We start from the raw sequence: 18,875 nt of genomic DNA, 5'->3' as shown, positions 1-18,875 counted from the left end.
TGACAAACAAATGAAGTTTATTTAGTATACTTTCCATTGAAAAATTTTATAACAAATGACTGTTGAAAATACGGAGCCACAACTGATTAAGCAAAAATCGCTGGAGTTAAAAGTAAAAGTCCTTACGTATTAGTTCTAGTACACCGAGCCCTCACTATCATATTTTAATAATCCATGATTAAAAATGTAACAATTCTAAATTCCAATCAAACACTTCTTAAACACGCAGTACAATAAAACACTGTATAAATTAATTTGTACATACATTACAAAATACATTTTACAATCTGCAAACAAAATAGATCTTCCCACTTAATTGAGCTGTTTCAATTTTGTTTTAGTGTCATTTAACCATTTTGCCATGAAATATGTGGGCTGATATGACTGTTGTATGTTATTTATAAATGTTACGAACCACTCGGCGTTCATTTTACATTTTTTCAGTGTACGCCTGTGAACAATTTTAATTTGCAGATTAAACCTTTTTCATTCATTTTTCGATTCGTTCGATTCAATTCATTTCTTTTTTTTTTTTTTCATAAAGAAACATACCAATTAAAAAAATGGTATTGTTATTTTCTATACATATCTAGCGTATCTGACTTAAATGCATAACGTTACTTTATTTTTTTAGTTATGTTTAGTTTAGTCTTTTAGTTATGACGCGATATGCAGCAAGAATTTATCTTTTATCAGGTAGTATGTGATTCACCTAAAAGTCGGTAGCTTCTGCATGTTAGTGATAACATGTTTTAAGTTTAGAATTGAAAACCGACGACGGAGTACCATTTATTTTTTCGAAGATTTATGGTAGAATTTTTAACTCTTTATAATCTTTAATGATAGCTCTGTTTTTGACGTTCTCCGTGTTCATGTTAATTTAACATGTAAGAACAATAATATATAAACAATATAGAAATAAAGCAAATATAGTATGCAAGTTATAGGAAACTTTAATATTAAGTTATATTGTATCAAGATATTTCATAATAAAATATCAACTAAAAGTTAAATAAAAAGAAATTTACTTTTACAAACCTTGATAAAAATCCTGTAATGAACATTGCCCAACTTTCAATGCTAGCAGGATAAGTAAATAGAAGCTTTTGCATAGATCTAATACTTGCTGGTCCCATATTTAGCATGAAACAGCTATAGGATAAAGCACATGCAACATGTGCATGGTTTTCAGTAATAATATTTCTATTAAGAAACAATACTTTTTGTGCGCATCTACTAAACAGTTGTAAGTCAGTATCTAATAATATCCTGAGTAATATAGTCCAATATTTTACATTACCTGCAGGGAAAAGGAAAATAATATACCATACATTTATATAAAATAATATGTATGAAATACATAATAAGAGTGTTTTAAATATATTTTAAACTCTGAATAAGAGACTAGAAAATATTTGTCAGGCCATATCAATTCTGATATATAGCAAAATTTTGTATTTGATTCATTGCATGGCTGATCCCAACAACTTTAGCCCGATTGCCTTAGATTGATTTTAACGAATTAAACTAGGGATTCAAGTGGCGCCCCGAGCATGTTCATATAAGATAAGCCTGGACAATAAATAAATTAACTTTTGCAGCAAGTTGAAAAAGCGCTTCCTCAAATTGCCACCATATCGATTACTTGGCTTCGCTCTTTCATCTATGATTTCCAAACTTCGGGATCGGGTGGGATCTCGATATATGCACCCGTATTGCTCGGGATCCAGTGACTCGATTCGGGTATAAGCATAAACAGGCGGTCTAACTTCGAGTCGGATTGGCAAAAGTCGTATTACATCAACCCGAAATTTCGCCATTAAGAAGAGATTAAGAAGAAAGGCTGATAATAAGCCTTAAGTTAATTTAAGACCATAAAACACCTAGATTTTCGCATACGGCTTGTAACGGACAGTGTGCTTTTAGTTGTTTATGATCGTAATAGTGAAAATAAGTATAAGACGTCGCTAGTAAGTTGGCAGACAGAAGGAAAGCGGGACCGATTGACTATTCCTGATAAACTCAACACAGTCATAAATCTCCCTTGCACCTGTGCTTTTCCGATTGCTAACTTACCAGCAACGCACAGTACATGTTACGCTGCTTGCTATTCTCATCTAAAGTTGCTATTCTCATCGACTTAAGTGGGTTACTCTTTACTTATTCTTAGCTAATTTCCTCTTTGAACAATACTTTATTATTTATAACAGAAAATATATTAAAATAGTACTTACCAGGATATCTAAAGATTTCTTTAGAAAGAATAGTAATGGCTCGTTGAACATCATTTCCCATCACATAATAATATGCATATAAGCTTAGAATATGATGACCATATTCAGGATTAGGTACAGAGAACTCCAATTCTTTTAGTACCAATGAAACTAAATTGATATCGCCATGTAATATTCCTAACGATGCGGCCGCTAAAAGACCTATTATAACTGGAGGGTGTATTTGTATGCATTGGAAAAGTAAAGTTTTTGCATCATTTACTCTGTGGAAAGAATATGCTATCGCAGCCATCGCACACAATGTAAATGATTTCTGTGCTTCAGTATTCGCGAAAGATTGCAGAGTTTTTTCATATGTATTATACGCCTCTTCATATAGCTTAGCTGAAAATGAAACAAATTTTAACTATAATATATCTCAAACAATGTGAATAAATATTTTCTAGTTGTTTAAATATTTCATTACTATCCAGTTCTATAATTAATTTCGAATCATCACTTAAAAACACAGATTAATATTACTATTGTTCCAGGTTAACCAAAGATTAAAAAGGCCTAAGGTGCAGCATATACGCGTTGGACTTAAATTTATATCCGGTATAAAAACATCACTATTTAGTGACCATTTTAAACACTAGCTGAATCTTAACGTCCTACGTTTACCATGCATTTATTAATCACTACATGACATCCGTAAACGTTTCGACATTAACAGAATACTACAATTTTTGTACTTAAAAAGGTATATATGTAGTATCGTGGACAGATTGCCTAAAAAATATCGGGTGAACTATAAACAATATTGTGAGAAAGCCAAAGTGCCGACAGGCCGAAAGGGTCGGGAAACTTGAATGGATCAAGCGGCCCATCAATGTGTCGTCGGTTCTTCAGTCAAATAGTTACGCGGAAGAAGGCGTACGTGATCATGATCGCGGACGATTACGGAACACACATGGTGAGGGCATGAGAAAAGACAAAGGGATGCTTGAGAGAGAAAGAACTAAGAGTCGAGTTGTAAGGAGTCGAGTTGTGAGGAGCCGAGAATTGAGTTGTGAGTTGTGAATTATCCATTTAGTTGTCTTAGTCATAGCGCATTACTGTATTTAGTTCACGTTAAATAACCATCGTTTCCTGTTTAATCCACTGTAAATAGATCCATCTATCAATAAACTTATCATATAGGATAGAAACCATTGGAAACCCTAATTTCTAATATTTCTGAATAAATAAATCCTATATATATAATATATAATATATAATATATAATATATAATATATAATATATAATATATATTATATATTAATATTGATGTAAAAATGTGATTACCTTTGAATAACGCTAACGCGAGATTGCATTGAGAATTATAATTGATATTTTCAACTCCTTGACATAATTTTATTGCTTCGTTATATCTTTTCAGTCGTATTAGTACACGTGCTAAATTTATAGAAACAAGGTCTTTTTCGTTTTTGGTACTATTACATACAGCTACGGCAAATTGTTCTGCAGCTGACTTATAAAGTCTCTGTCTCTCTAATAATAATCCATATGCATTTCGAGCGTGACAATCATTTGGATGATTCTCTGTAACGGATGATAAATATTACGATACGTATAGTACAATATACAAAATTTAAAATAACATTAATCAGTTACAATAAAATACAATAAAATTATGATTAATATAACTTAATGCATTATTAAAATTATAGGTATTCATTTCACAAATATAAACGATATATAAAAAAATAATTGAAATTTATAGTATGTATAAAGACTTTCATAACTAACTGTAGCTTTTCCTGTGCATAGTTTTATATCGACATTTTATAATATGTATTGTATGAAAAGTGATAAAAACTTACCTACATACCACGTCATAACATCAGCAGCAGAAGATATTGCATGCATACTTTGTGTTGTATCCATATATAAAATGTCATGTTTGGTAGTAGGATTTAAAATCATAACAAGTACCCAATGAGTGTATCCTATGGCAGCTTGACTATGATATCCTAATTGTCTTGCATGTCTAAATAGATCTACTGTTTCTTTTCGATCCATTATTTCTGCAATTAAAGCTTGCCCTATCCAACTATTTATATATGACGGATCTGCACGCTGAGCTCGAGAATAAGCCTCGTTTGCTTTATACAAACTTCCTGTGAATTTAATTACACGACGATAATTTAATATACAGTGAATCGCGACGACGCTCGAACAAAAGTATAATATGCTCTTTATTATTGCGTATTTCATCATTTTTACTTGCCTATATATAGATATAAAGTTCCCAAATTAGACCATACTATAGCATTATTTAATTCCTTATCAATCGCCATTACAAAAGCATGCTGTGCCAATGCATAGTTCCTTACGTACGGTGACATACAAATAATACCCAGAAGATTCCAATGTTTCCATGTTGAAGGACATAGTTTAACAGCATGTTTTGCAGCAGCTAGACACTTACTAGCATGATTTTTATGATTGATTGATGGATCATGCTGTAATTGCATTAAATAGCATAAAGCTAAATCATACCACAGAAAAACTGATTCCGGAGAAAGAGATAATGCACAACAATAACATCTGTAATTAAAATATTCACTCAGTTTCTTGCATACTATAACAAAATTGATATATTTATAATTTCATCATTTATAAACCGAAAATATTTCTTAAAAACGCTTAGAAACGCTTAATTTTGCAGTTATTCGTCGTATCGTATTAAAAACCTATTTGAAGAATATTATAGTAGGAAAAAATGTCTCTCAAATTTCCTTTTAGAAAAGTATCAAAGATATCCGTACTTTTCGATACAGCAAAAATATGTAAGTATCCTATTCCTCATAGCGGCACCTAATTAGGCAAGAATTGCCGCAGTTAAGCACACACTAGCATTTACGTACATATAACAATATAACGTATAATAATAATGATAATAACATAGAATTTATTATAATATAATGTAAGATTAGTGTAGATTATAATATAATATTAATCTAATATATTTACCTTGCAGATAATGAGAACATATCTATTCGTTTAAGCAATACAATATGTTCGTCATTCTCATATTTTATTAGAATAGATGATGCTTTTAAATGACTGTATTTGTCTGGTAACATTGCAACTCTGTAACACACATCGCCAAGTAACTTCCAGAGACAAGATATATCCTTACGCTCTTTAATAGCTACAGTTAAACTATCCATTGCTTGTTGCAAATAGTCATTCACACGACCCAAAAGTTGTTTAGCAGTATAGTCTTTTGCTAAAGCCAAACAGGTTTCAGCCAATCCTTTTAAAGCAGGTATATAACATGATTTATTTATCAATATTTGTTCAAAGTCTTTCTTTGCTTCGTTATATTGTCCAATAATCTATGAAATAACGAAATAGCAAACGATATTTGTACAAGTCTTTAAAACGGCTGTTAGAAGTATCGTAATATTTAAACAAATATATCACTAGTCATGTTACGAAACAGTCCAGAAAAATAATACTAACCAATTTTATATATGCTAATTGTATCATTGGATATAATAATTTTGGGCATAACTCTAATACTCGCTGATAAGATTTTAATGCTGATGTGTGGGCACCTCTTATAAAATACGCATCCGCTAGCGATTCCCAACAGTGGCTGTAAAGAATGTTAAACTTTACAAGAATGTAAAGAAATTCGGTTTACGATTATTCTCCCTGTTGCCTTGCACTCTCCCGTAATCTCCCACACGTCCATTCTCCCATTTACACGCACGATCTTATTTTATATATATATGTTATCTATTATCTATTATAATACATATTATCTATTGCATAAGTCTTTGTCTACTTGCCTAATTTACCTTCTTAGCTAGATCCCCTCCTCCCCCTCTCTTCACTCTTTCCCTTTTCTACTTTTCCAATTTTTTCACCCAGTCTACAATCCCATCTTTTCTTTTCTCATTCACTATCTCTCCTATACTGATCTTCCTTTCTAATTCTCTATATTCGTAAGTTTTATAATATAAATATAACATAATTGACTTTGAATAACGTCTAATTGTACCAGGTTGTTTGAGAACATAGTTTAAAGTTGTATCACAGAACTGACTTTAATTGAACGATATTTACCATTACTCTGGCAATATAAGTCGAAAAGGTTTTAAGCAGAAAGATAATTATTGAGTGGAAGAGAAAGCCAGAAATCGCAGTTTATGCTCTCGAGAGATGAATTAGGTGAAAGATGTAGCGCAAAGCTGTGAGAATTTGATGGAGGAAACCCACCAGGTGGAAGACACAAGAGATTGTGGAGGGTAGGATAAACAACTAGATGGTTAGCTGGTTAGGGGAAATAAAAAAAGGAGGAAGAGGTGCAAATGTGTGTTTCAAGCCAAAGTAGTTTAGTGGAAGATTAAGATTGGACTACGTACCGTGTACATATGTATAGGGATGGGTAGAGGATGAAGAACATGTACAATGAATGCGTGTGGCGAAACCTGAATTCGGCAGCCTAAACTTCTGTCTAACTAAGTCCATTTCTTGGGTGCTGAAGCCGAACATAAAAATTACACAATGAATGTACAAGTTTCGAAACATTTCTCCGCGTCTCCCATAATTTTCGAGATATTTGACTGTTCTCGGTTAAACCAGTCAGGCTTTATGTGCATAATACTTTTATAATATATGTAATATGATATATTTATTTATTGCCTAATTTAAAATAGCTAATAATTAATGCACCTGTGTGCGCATTTACATCAAAGAATTTTATTCAGTATATTTATCCAAAATAAAACAATACGATTTTATATCCTTTTCAAAATTGACAAAACAGTCGAATAATAAAAAATACATACCTTCCCAAACGAGTGTTTTTTATTACACTATTATTTCTTCAAACATTAGCTATAGTATTACTTATGGTTATTAATATATTAAATTACCATATATTATTTGTCTAATACTATCAATATATATTAATATATATTTGCTTTTTAATATTTTCATCGTCCATTTAAAAAGGTTGAAATGTCTTTTTACTAATTTTTCCAACTTCGGTAAATCTTCCCGAAACATTAAAGATAGAAATATTACCAATAATTTCTCACCCAACAATCTCAGTATGTCACGCCAGGATAGATGGTTTAATGTTAGAAGCAATACTTTCGTAAATTCGATTGTATTCTCGTTAAATAATTACTATCTGTAGCATTACCTATCACTGGGGTCAGCTCTAATAACATGTTGAAACGCTTTAATAGCCTGCTCCGCATTTCCTTGATCAAGGTATTGCAAACCGAGTTGTAACCACGCCCATCTAGGACCGCTATCTTGCGCAGTTAACATTTGTAACAATTTTATATTTGCATCCTACAAATAATATCTTATTAACGTAATTAAATCACAAAAAACGGAACATCGATATTTTATTCATTAAAATATTAACGAATAATAAATTTCGGATGCATACAGAAACGGATATGCACTTCATAAAAAAATAGAATTCATCTTACTTGATTTTTAAGAAGTCTATACGCCGTACTTAACCCAATACCAGCTTCTTCAGAATTTGGATTAATTTGTAACGCGGTTTGGTAACACCTCCTAGAACGTTCCATGTCATTACCATAGTCACGATAGTACTGTCCCAAGTAAACTAGACATTTCCAATTAAAACGATCGGCTTTTATTCCATTCAAAAAAGCCATCAAACTGTAATTATACTCTGCCATTTCCCAATAGATTGTACCAAGAAGTAACCACGCTTGGGAAGTTTGAGCCAAGCCTGGCTTTCGGACGGCTGAATCAAGTATATTCACAGCTTCGTCGTATTGTTTATTTTGTTTTAAATATAACGCTCGAAGAATATTGGTATGTGTTCTGGTTTCATCTTTTGATTCCAAATTGTTCAGCAGAATCTCTACATCTGGCTGATGTAACAATATGCTAAGACGTGCACGAATCAAATCCAAACGCGCTGAAGGATGTATCTTTAATTGGAAATCAATGTATCTTTAATTGGATCAAATAAATGAACACATAGGCAGAATAAGCAACAAATAAAAGTTTCAAAAATCGAATATAGTTTCACTCTTTACCAAAACTTAAAGTCTATTTAAAAAAAAAATTCTGCAAGTTATTCAATCAAAGTATTTCTTGCTGCTTTTCATAACTTTAAGCCATCTATTAGGCTTATCACCTGCCTGATAAATGGCTTAAAGTTGTGTGAACAACTATTCTGTTCTCTTTCTTAACTTAAATAAACTTACTTAAACTAGTGTTTAAAGAAAAATAAATCTTACAATTTTTGTAAGCTTATTCAACCTTTTTAGAAAGGATTTACAACATGATCTTCTGCGATGAGTAAATTGAAGCATAGATTTTATTTCAGATATTTTGTTTAGAGAATCTGGCTACGAAATAGACAAACGTGTAATATTTTTTGGTAAGCGGACTACGAGGGATCGCACAGCACTTACACCAGAACCTTGAATGAGTAAACTTATCTTGAGAAATGTCAAACATACTTTTTCATAGGAGAAGAAAAAGAACATGATCTTTAAAACTTTGAAAAGATTGGAAAAAATGCTTTAAGATTTGGAAAGAGATTTAGATAATTCTAAGCAAGAATTTTGTTGTTGTCGTTTCAAACTAAAAAAGTTACATGTGTAAATAAAGAGAATTTTTACTTGTTCACACATTCGTAATGCTGTTTCCCATTTAGATTTGTCATTAGTTAAACTCGTTGATTCAACTAATGTCTCTTTCATTTTATATAATAATTTATTTTTTATTTTAGATTTCTTCATATCTAATACTCGCTTGGCAGCAACTTCTGCATCTTCCCAACAGTAAAGCTTCATACTTATTTGACTCAATGCCATCCAACCATATACTGAGCGCGGCGTCGATACAAGTATATCTTTCAATATATCTCGCGCTATAATCAAATTGCCCGATTTCGCCAAATCAAATGCTTTAGCAATTTTAGCTGCTTCACACTCTTTGTTCAATTTTAAGCTACCTTCATAAAATTGTGTTATATCGAGGTCAGTAAAATTTTCATCCAAGATATTTCGTTCCGAGTAAGCAAGACATATATATTCTGTAAATAAAATAGAAATAATTAGAGCATCAAAACCATATTATTAGAAAGAATGTTAAGTATTCTAAGGAAAGATTAGAAGATATCCATAAGATCTGAAACTTCAGTGTTTGTTTATGAAATAGCTACTATAGTTGCTATTAATCTGGTTTTGTGTGAAAGAATATTTGCTGGTTGAAAACGAACAGATTAGATATCTGTTGGGGTTGTTTGAACTGTCGCGCCCTTTCCCCTCGCCACTCTATTTTCTAAACTTCTTGCTGAACTATTCTCCAAACTTGCGCTCACATTTCTCCGGACGCTTCTCCATTTGTAATCCTAAGGCCGTGTACGTACAGAGAAGTGGCAAGTAGTAAGCGACAAAATTGATATTTAGGACATTGGCATTTGGCATTGTCTGTGAAATCACTTGTTTTGCCACTTGCCACCTATCGCTTACTACGCCATATGTTTACGACCTAACTAACGACCGGTGCAGACGAGCGACTTTCATCGTTGCGATCTCGCGTCTTCCTTTGTTTTCTTAATTAAAAACAACGAAGATAGACATATCATCGCAATGATAAAAGTTCGTCTGCAGCGGGCCTGATCATACAGAGAGCGGTAGGCCAGAACATCGATATTTGGGATGCCAACATTGAGCGCCGTGGGATATGAACATACAGAAGAACGGTAAAATTATGCAGCAGTTGTTATTTTTGAGTGCGTAACACGTCGTTGCTACGTTCGCTACGATATACACTTTTATTTGGGAACTGGTAAGTATAATGTTTATCCAATTAATGAGATGCGTTCGTTCTAAGGTGAATGTCAACATTTTCGCACCATCAATTAGGAAATTTTCCAGCCAAGTTTTTTCAGTATCTGCGATTATGGATAGAAACATAAATTGGAGAAGACCGATTATTTCAGAGAAATAATTGATAAATACATTAAGATACATATATGTATGTGTGTGTATGTAATATAATGAATTAAAATGAACTAAACGGAGCAAATTCTTGTATTACATATTTTGGAAGCAGTATCATTAGACGTAATGAATAATATTCAAATAGTTTGTAAGCTTCGTTTTAAAGATATATGATAAAAACGTTTGCTACATAATACATATAATAATATGTATACAAAATAACATACGACAATACACAAATAAATACAATACTTAATAATAATGCATAAGCTATATAACTAATAATAATACATATCTACATGCATACAGCAAGCGTAGTAACGCTCATGTGTAGAGAGACAAGCGATGAGCAAGTAGAGCGAAGCAGCCCATGTTCCAACCTTGTGTGCGTCCAACCTTGATATCGAGTAGGCAGTATAAGCAAGCGACTAGTAACAATTCTGAATAAAAAGTGATCAGGAATTTAATATTATATGAGATTAAGGTGTTATTATTGCCGTCAGTGGCGCATGTCAGTACTATGGTTATTGGAGATCCTATGCCAAAGTGGAGAACGTGAGCCTACCACCTGAGGATTTACATGTGTTACATGTGACTTGATGACATCAACATCACGTACGTGGCATTCGAACGCACAGTGAGATGAAACTCAATCTAGGTGGTAAAAAGATTACATTCGTCATAGGCAGCTTCCTATCTCAACTTCCATAAAGTCATTCTAAGGATCCCATAAACCAATTTTCAAATTCATCCACAAAAACAATTTTGTAACTTTTATTGCAATTATTTGAATTATTTGTAATTTCTTGGAGAAAATCTATTACCATTATCTCACCGTCCGAAATTCTAGCATTTGGGGAGAAAATGCGCAAAATTTCAAAGTGATTCCTCAACTAGAACCTGTGCCGTGTTTAAGTTAGTTTTCAAATTTTAATGATTTCGCGTCAATTTCGAGCATAATCCGCTATTTGAAAAATATTAGTGAATATTTTTACATAAAAATACAATGTCTTAGACGTGTAATAATAATATTTATATGTTGCAACTACAAATATATATAAAATACTTGAGTTTCTGAAATTAGTATATGAAGCAACGTTTAAGACTTTAAACCACTGTATGTAACTGCAGGAATCATAATAACTTAAATGTGGCACGGATTCCAGGTGTCCAATCAATCTGGAATTTCGCGGAATAAATTTTATTATTTTGTCCTCAAGTATCGCAGTTTGGAACGGTAAGATTGAAACCAAATCGGAGGTCAAAAAATAAGGGCTACCTCGTCGAGCACTTCTTGAACAATGCTGGATGCCTTGTTTGTCCGCAGTTAGTGCCGACTGCACTCGACATTGGTTTTATCACATTTTATGTTTGATTGTGCAATTTCCTGAATGATTATGATTATTAGCACACATCGCATCTGTATTCGAGTGTACAACTACTACAGACATGGCCAATCCTCTGACACTTTTTACAATGAAAAATTTCCTTAGGTTGTTCTACATGATACGTTGGTCCAACAGGTATTTATGACAAACAACTGTTGAGGTGAGTTGATTGATAAAATGATACTATCGTCGATAAATATTCATCGCATTGATGGGTGATCTTCTTTCTGCTGCGTTGGTTACGCTTTTATTTCTGTTGGCTTCTGCCCTTCAATGAACTTCATGTCAGATGAACAACATGTCAGATTCTGACGTCTTGTCTACATTATCGGTTTCTGAGAGCCAGTTATATTGGTTATTATAGGTGTGTGTTGCGTTAACCTTCTGTAAATTAAAAAGTTGGGAAGTTGCAATTGCATGTTTCCCCACTGACGCAAGAAGGATATATGTATTTGTGTATGGCCTGTGTATGTTATGTAACCTAACCCCAACCGAACCTAACCCCAACCTAACCCCCAATCCAATGATAGGCCTGAATTGTAGCGTTGTAGTGTTATGAAATTGACTTGTATCATCGCTCCAAGTTCCTCTCTCTCTCTCTCTCCCTCTCTCACCAGTTGAATCTGATGTAGAGGCGCGCTATTTGCAGATAACAGGCACCCGCACACACTGCTCAAATTATCGGACGCACGTTGTCTGCTAATCTCGCAGTACTTTTTTTTGTCAAACTCGCTAATAATCACCATACAACACGAGCTTGTTGCCCTGGGACACTTATTTTGTCAGGAGCTATGCTTCGGTATTTCTTCGCTGGTCTTTAACGTGCACTCAGCACAACGCTCTCGTCGTAACTTCCATAGTTGCATAATTCAATCGCTTTGCTAGCTATATCGTTGAATGAATAACCGATACTCTAGAAGATATACAGTCGGGGACGAAATAAGTAGATAGGTAATGGAAAAATCATTACAGTTTCGTTAAATACGGCCCGTTTACATAGAAATGTAAATATTAATTTCAATTATCTACTAAATAATCTATCTACTGTAAGCATATATATATATATATATACATAAAAGTATGAAATAAATAAAACTTAAGTACTAAATAACACAATCACTAGGTCGATTAAGATTATGGACCGAGATTATGGTTATTTGGAATAGATATGTTGCAGATGCTAATCTCTCTCGGAGGCAGCAAAAATATTATAGCAACAGCTCCGAGATTAGTGTGTATTTGCAATTTCCTGAAGTCTAAATTACTGTTGATATAAATTGTTACATTCCTACTTTGCTATTGTAGTATTTGCCCAATTTTTGCGAATGACATCAAATTCCTTAGTTCTGATATATTGAATTCTTCTAAAGTTGGTGTTTTGGAGATAGAGAATATGTAATTGGTACGTATTTAAAAGCCATTGAGGAATATTTATTTGTTTATATTATAAATACTTGTCTATAACGTAATTATTAAGCGGTTAACAATTATTAGATGTCGAATAATACGAGAAATTTAGTAGCATATCAATGTTCATTTCGAATGTTTTAAAGTTTAAAAGCGAGTTAGTTTCCTCTGTAATACCTTTTATTGCTTGAGCATGCCTTTGATATTCCTGTGGGAATTTCTCTTCACCAATCTCTGTTTAAGATGTTGAATTGGTCATTTCGAACTGTCATCGCTATCAGAGTAATTGTTAGAGTCCTTAGTCCTTTGAGATCGTGTTCGATTGATAGGTTTTGATTTGTTTTTAGTAATATCTGATTCGAAGAATATATCAGTTATATTTTGGTTTGGTTGAATATGCTGCTGTTGTTGTAAATCGGTTACATGTATCACTTCTCCTGATGCTATCCCATTCGTGTTTGCATTAACATTCTCTGTATTCATACAATTGTTTGCTATGATTAGTGGTACCGCATTTTAGCCAAACGGCAAGATAATTTTTAAATGATAATTTTCCAAATGATTGGATTGGATATGGGCATCCTAGTTGCAAGCTCACCCGATTTAAATTCATTGGATTTTTATTTGCGAACATACTTGAAATTCATTACATGTATACTCATTTCATACCGAAAATGTTGTGATATTTCGTCGTACAATTGAAGAGGGATTTCGATAAATTCAAGGAACATCAGACAGTATTGACAGAGTCATTAGATCGATAACAAAAGATCTTCGTGCATGCATTCAAATGCAAGTCATTTTAAGTATATTCTATGAAATATGAAATCGCAGAACACAAGACGCTGTACCTCCTGAAGAAAGTCAAACAGGACATATGTTGATAAGAACTTCTTTTACTGGTGTTAGGTATCGTATAGTCCCGCAGGGAGGACTTGCTTATGTAAGTTTATGGGGGCTGGCAAACCCACGTTCCCGCAGCCAGGGAGGACCGTCGGGACAAGCGTCCCGCTTACGTGAGTCCTCTATGTACACCGCAGGGAACGTCGCCGGCAGTGTAAAGCGTTTAAGTACGGTTACACTCTCTCTACGTGGCCTAGCACACCCACGATCCTGATGCCAAGGATGGGACCGTCGGGATAAGTTCCCGGGTACTTTGTACCTTGAGGACCCCGCTTACGTGAGTCCCATCTGGAACTGCCGAGCACGGTTAGCAGGTCGCCGGCCGGCAGTGACGTGGCCGTACATCCACACGATAGTCCCACCAATGACTTAGGATGGTACCACGGGGGTCGAGTGTAAGCCCTTCTGCTCGGCCAATTATGGGTTTGGACTCGTGGTGGCAGTGGTTGATGGCCAAGATGCTGGCAAGAGGGCCGATTTAAGGGGTATTGGCTCGCCCCGAGCCAATGGCCTTCGGCGGGTGAGCAGCGTCCCACCTGCTCCGGAACCGTCCTGAAGAGACGGAAGGGCTTAGAATGTGCCCCGTTCGACCTGAGACGAGCGACAGCCCCTGCAGGCTTAGCTAATCGAGGTAGCAAGGCACTGGGTGCCTTGCGCGATGGTTGGGCGTAATCACAAACCCTGTGGCCCTAAGGGTGCCCGGGTACTGTGTGGCGATAAATAGACGCCGAGGAAAGCACCCGTTACCAAAGACTGACAATACTTGTTGATCGTATAGACAGTATCGTGATTCATCAGTGACTAACATGCGACTCCACTCTTCCACATATAATTATGTAATATACAATATAATTTCATATTCGTACGTGATCCAACGCTGTGAGCGATGATTCAATGCTGGCACTCTCGCACGATTTCTTAAATATCAATTGGATTCCCGAAATCTTCGGCAAAAGTTCATCGTAGACTTGACGTGCTAGTACTGTCGGGTTACGCGATACGTTTCGTACTACGGTTCTGTTTTGTCATTTCTGCCGTCACGATGTCTGCTCTTGCTGTGTTCAGAAACTTTGCATATCTTGATATCGAGAGTTTTTATGATCGGCTCACAACAGACTCGCTACAACGTCTACGTACATCATCGTACGTACGTCGCATGTACACACCTTAAAACGTAACACACGTTAATTGTTATTTTCTTTGTGTAAGATAACAATTTGGGGCGACTTGTGCCTCTGTCATTGCACTTCGCGGCATTACAAAATTTTCGTTGGTACTATATTTCAATATTCGATTACGAATACCGAAACTAACGGGGATCCCAAGAATCTAGAATTATAAGATACTTTCAGAGGGCTCGATATCTTCGAATTCTCTCTCTAATAAAAATCTGCAATTTTATGATTTCAAACGGATCTGAATTTACGTCACTCTACAGAGCGCTCCAAGGTCAAAAATCTTGATATAAATGCATGTGTAAAATTGCAGGAAGTTCAGTTTTCCGTATGCTATGCGTGCGTAATCTACTTCTGTGTGATATCTTCGAGAGACTTCGTTTTTGCAGTATTTGAAATAGGAAATTGCATTATACGAAGAATTTTAAGCTAGATTTTCTATAACACCTTACTGTATTCTGTGCAACAAGTTTTCGATTTACATAAATTTCCAAATCATTTTCTACTATTGTCTAAATATGTAATCACATAAAAGCAATAGCAGTAAATTTTATTTTAAATTTTATTTTCATTTATTAACAACTTTTTGGACAATTGCTTCACGGATAGCGACGAGAGTTGAAAAATAAGAGCCAGGTAAGTTCGAATCACGAATATTTCAATGGCTTTCGCTAATTTACTATCTCTTTAAATAATGGTTTTTGATCAGTATCAGTTCGATAATAATTAATAAATAATTTAAGACAAATACTGCGTTATAACGTGTTGTATTATGTTTCTTTCAATGACTTCCACGACATTTAAATCTTTATTACTAATTATTTTTATTATTTTTCGTTTTCAACAAATATCGATCTATTACGACCCTTTAAAATAATTTGCATAACTGAGTGATTAAAACATAAATATGGAAAATCGACAAATAGTGATTAAATGCTATTTTTGCTAAATTTCATCCCTTAACTAACAATATATGAAAACAACTTGAAATATGCTCGGTAGTTTAGAATATATATATATATGTATGCATAACATAAGAAAAATTTCTCAAATAATATATTCATATCTTGATAAATAATATTTTAAATGCTGAAAATAACAATTGAATGATTATAAGTGCACATAGTTACTAATTTTAATTAATATTCAAATTTTAAAAAGCACTTATCACTTGCAATTACTATACAATGCAGTAGTGAGATGTAAACTGTATATATTAATAGTGACAATTTTTTTCGGAAATTAATACTTGTTTAATAGAAGCTGTTTAATACTATTAAAATATACTACTACAAAATATACTTATGGAAACTCTTGAGTTAAGACTGCTATTCTCTAATATTCTTCGGTACAATTCAGGAAAGCTATTTTTTAAACTGCTTTAAACACTCATTGTTAGTGGCGATTTTAATTCAGAAGTGAAATAGTAGATATCATTTATATTATACCTATGGTATAGACTGCAACCAGTAGCAGTGTATATAATGTTAGTTTTAATATTTAATTCCTTTAAATTGTGCAACTTTATTATACAATTTTGCTTCTTTGTACTACTTAGTCATTAATTTCTTTCTTGATTTATTTACCCTGGCACTCCTCTATTCTCTTTGTCATATCATTAAAAATATAAATTACAACTAAAGTTATGTATACTTTATGTGTACTGTTCTTGTATACTTTTATACTTTGTATACTATATATTTTAAATCTTTGACAGACATGTTCGAGATCATGCCATATCTACTAACAAAGAAAATGAAAGTTTCTAAAAAATGCTAGCTACTATCTTAATCCTACTATCATTATGGAATTTTTATATTTCAATCCTGCCCTCATTTTAGTAAACAAATAAAAATTTGTAATGTCTTAAGAAGCTGTTTAATATGCAACTGAAACAAGAAATTATGTATATTAATAAGAATTTCCATATCTTGTTCAATTTATTTTTATTTTTGAAACGTTGAAAAATTGGGTCGATAATGACAAAGAAACATAGCAGAGTTAATGTATCATGCAACTGTACATTTTCCACATAGATCGAATTCATTGAAATATAATCGTATTTGGTATTATTTTCGTTGGCAGACCGTTAGGAATTTGTTTATAATAATTCCAGTGCCAGGAAATGTATCTACTGATAAAACAATACTGATAAAACAATTATGGAGAAACTATACAAAATTGAAGCATTTATTACAACAATTGTTACAATTGTGGGAAAAAGCCTATTATTGTAACTAAAAAATACATACATAGACGAGATATATATATATAATAATATATGTATATCTAAAAAAGTTTAAATTTTGTCATACAGTACTTTTGAATTCTTTTTGTTTCTTTATAGTACGTATATGCTAATATTTACATCTAACCGAACTCTTTTCTATTAATACTATTTACATCATTGCCATTTATTAATTATATTTACCATTTACTAAACTAAATTTACCGTTTACTAAACAATTGCACTCCTCATGTTTCACGATATAGATAGATATAGATTACATTATTATTAAATTCTATTACCTCATAAATATTAGAAATAAATCTTTAAATTCTTCTGTTTGCTTGATAAAAAATCCCATTAAAATTAATAAGTGATATTATAAGATTCCTTTGTTACTTTCATAAACAGAATGTTAAAATAGCTAATAATATATTATTTTTAATACTTACCTAACGGTAATGTATCTTGAGGGAATCGCTGATGCATATTGATAGCTTCTTTTACCAAATCAATTAATTCATCTTTGTCATATAAAATTTTTAAATATTCTGTATAAAATTTTTGTTGGTCAGTTGCATCAAGATCATTAATTGTAGATTTAAAAACACTTTCTAATAAATTTTGATATTTATTTAGATTGTAAAAATTATCTAATAGCAGCCATCCAAGCGTTTTATCGATGACCTTAATTTTGTTATCATCCAAATTCTTCCGTAATTCAATTAAATGTTCAATACATTGAGTTATAGTCGTAACATCCTTAAGTTGCGTAAAAAGTTTTGAGATTCTACTCATAATATTTGTAAACTTAGAGTCACTGAAAATAAATTACTGAATAAGTTTTACAAACCTATAACATTTATGAAGTATATAGCAATTTTATACCTTTCTATTTCCAAAAGCTTGCAGTAAGCTAATAATAGTTGGTTATAACATTCATTATTGTCCAAGTTTTTTTCATAGTAAGATACTAAACCGTACCAAGCTAATGGATTGTCTGCTTGGATTTTTGTACCTTTTTGGAGAATTAATGGTACTTGTGGTTTATACTCATCAATTTCTTTCATTGCAGCCGCCAATAACATAAGTGCGCTATAATTATTTTCATCTCTCATTAATATCTTGTTACATTTCTTAATCACATCTATATACTTCTTTTCTCTAAATGTATCACGAGCCGCTTTAAGAGCTACTTTTATTTCATTTGACATTTTCACATAAAACTTTGACAAAATAAAATACGTCCAGAACTTAAATCGAATATATACAATTCGACTATAATACAGACTTTATATCGATACATTCAATTAAATATTTTCTTAAGTATATCAATATGTATGTCGTTAGGTTTATTCGTGATCAAATACAATACTATAACTTGTAATACACATTATTCAAAAATCCTCTATCTTTAAATCGTAAACTTTTTCTTTTATATCTTCAAAATATTTACTTTACATATCCTCAGATATTATAACTTTGATATATACATATATATACATGCATATATATACATGAGAACGCTCCC

The 18,875-nt window shown here is 32.8% G+C and overlaps 1 protein-coding gene across 1 annotated transcript; it reads right to left on the bottom strand.

Moving 5' to 3' along the window:
• LOC117214582 (tetratricopeptide repeat protein 37) lies at window positions 1-18,833 on the bottom strand. The gene is made up of 13 exons (XM_033460791.1): window positions 18,233-18,833; window positions 17,797-18,164; window positions 8,916-9,331; window positions 7,740-8,216; window positions 7,442-7,596; window positions 5,749-5,884; window positions 5,254-5,621; window positions 4,508-4,827; window positions 4,101-4,397; window positions 3,562-3,819; window positions 2,235-2,618; window positions 1,039-1,300; window positions 1-451 (listed from the first exon to the last, which is right to left on the bottom strand). The coding sequence occupies exons 1-13, from the start codon at window positions 18,556-18,558 to the stop codon at window positions 313-315; spliced, it is 3,906 nt and encodes a 1,301-aa protein (XP_033316682.1). The 5' UTR covers window positions 18,559-18,833; the 3' UTR covers window positions 1-312.
• Window positions 18,834-18,875: the final 42 nt, after the last annotated feature.

The sequence above is a fragment of the Bombus bifarius genome, unplaced genomic scaffold, assembly GCF_011952205.1.
Source record: "Bombus bifarius isolate JDL3187 unplaced genomic scaffold, Bbif_JDL3187 scf7180000009201, whole genome shotgun sequence".
Taxonomy (NCBI): Eukaryota; Metazoa; Arthropoda; class Insecta; order Hymenoptera; family Apidae; genus Bombus; species Bombus bifarius.
This window is presented reverse-complemented; position numbering and strand designations above follow the sequence as displayed.

What these genes read in the sequence shown, in the direction of transcription:
- LOC117214582 (XM_033460791.1), bottom strand. Translation starts at nt 18,558, where the DNA reads ATGTCAAATGAAATAAAAGTAGCTCTTAAAGCGGCTCGTGATACATTT. An exon ending in CATTACGAATGTGTGAACAA is followed by an intron (nt 8,217 to 8,915) that starts GTAAAAATTCTC and finishes TTCCAATTAAAG; the next exon opens with ATACATCCTTCAGCGCGTTT. An exon ending in AGAAATCTTTAGATATCCTG is followed by an intron (nt 1,301 to 2,234) that starts GTAAGTACTATT and finishes TTTTCCCTGCAG; the next exon opens with GTAATGTAAAATATTGGACT.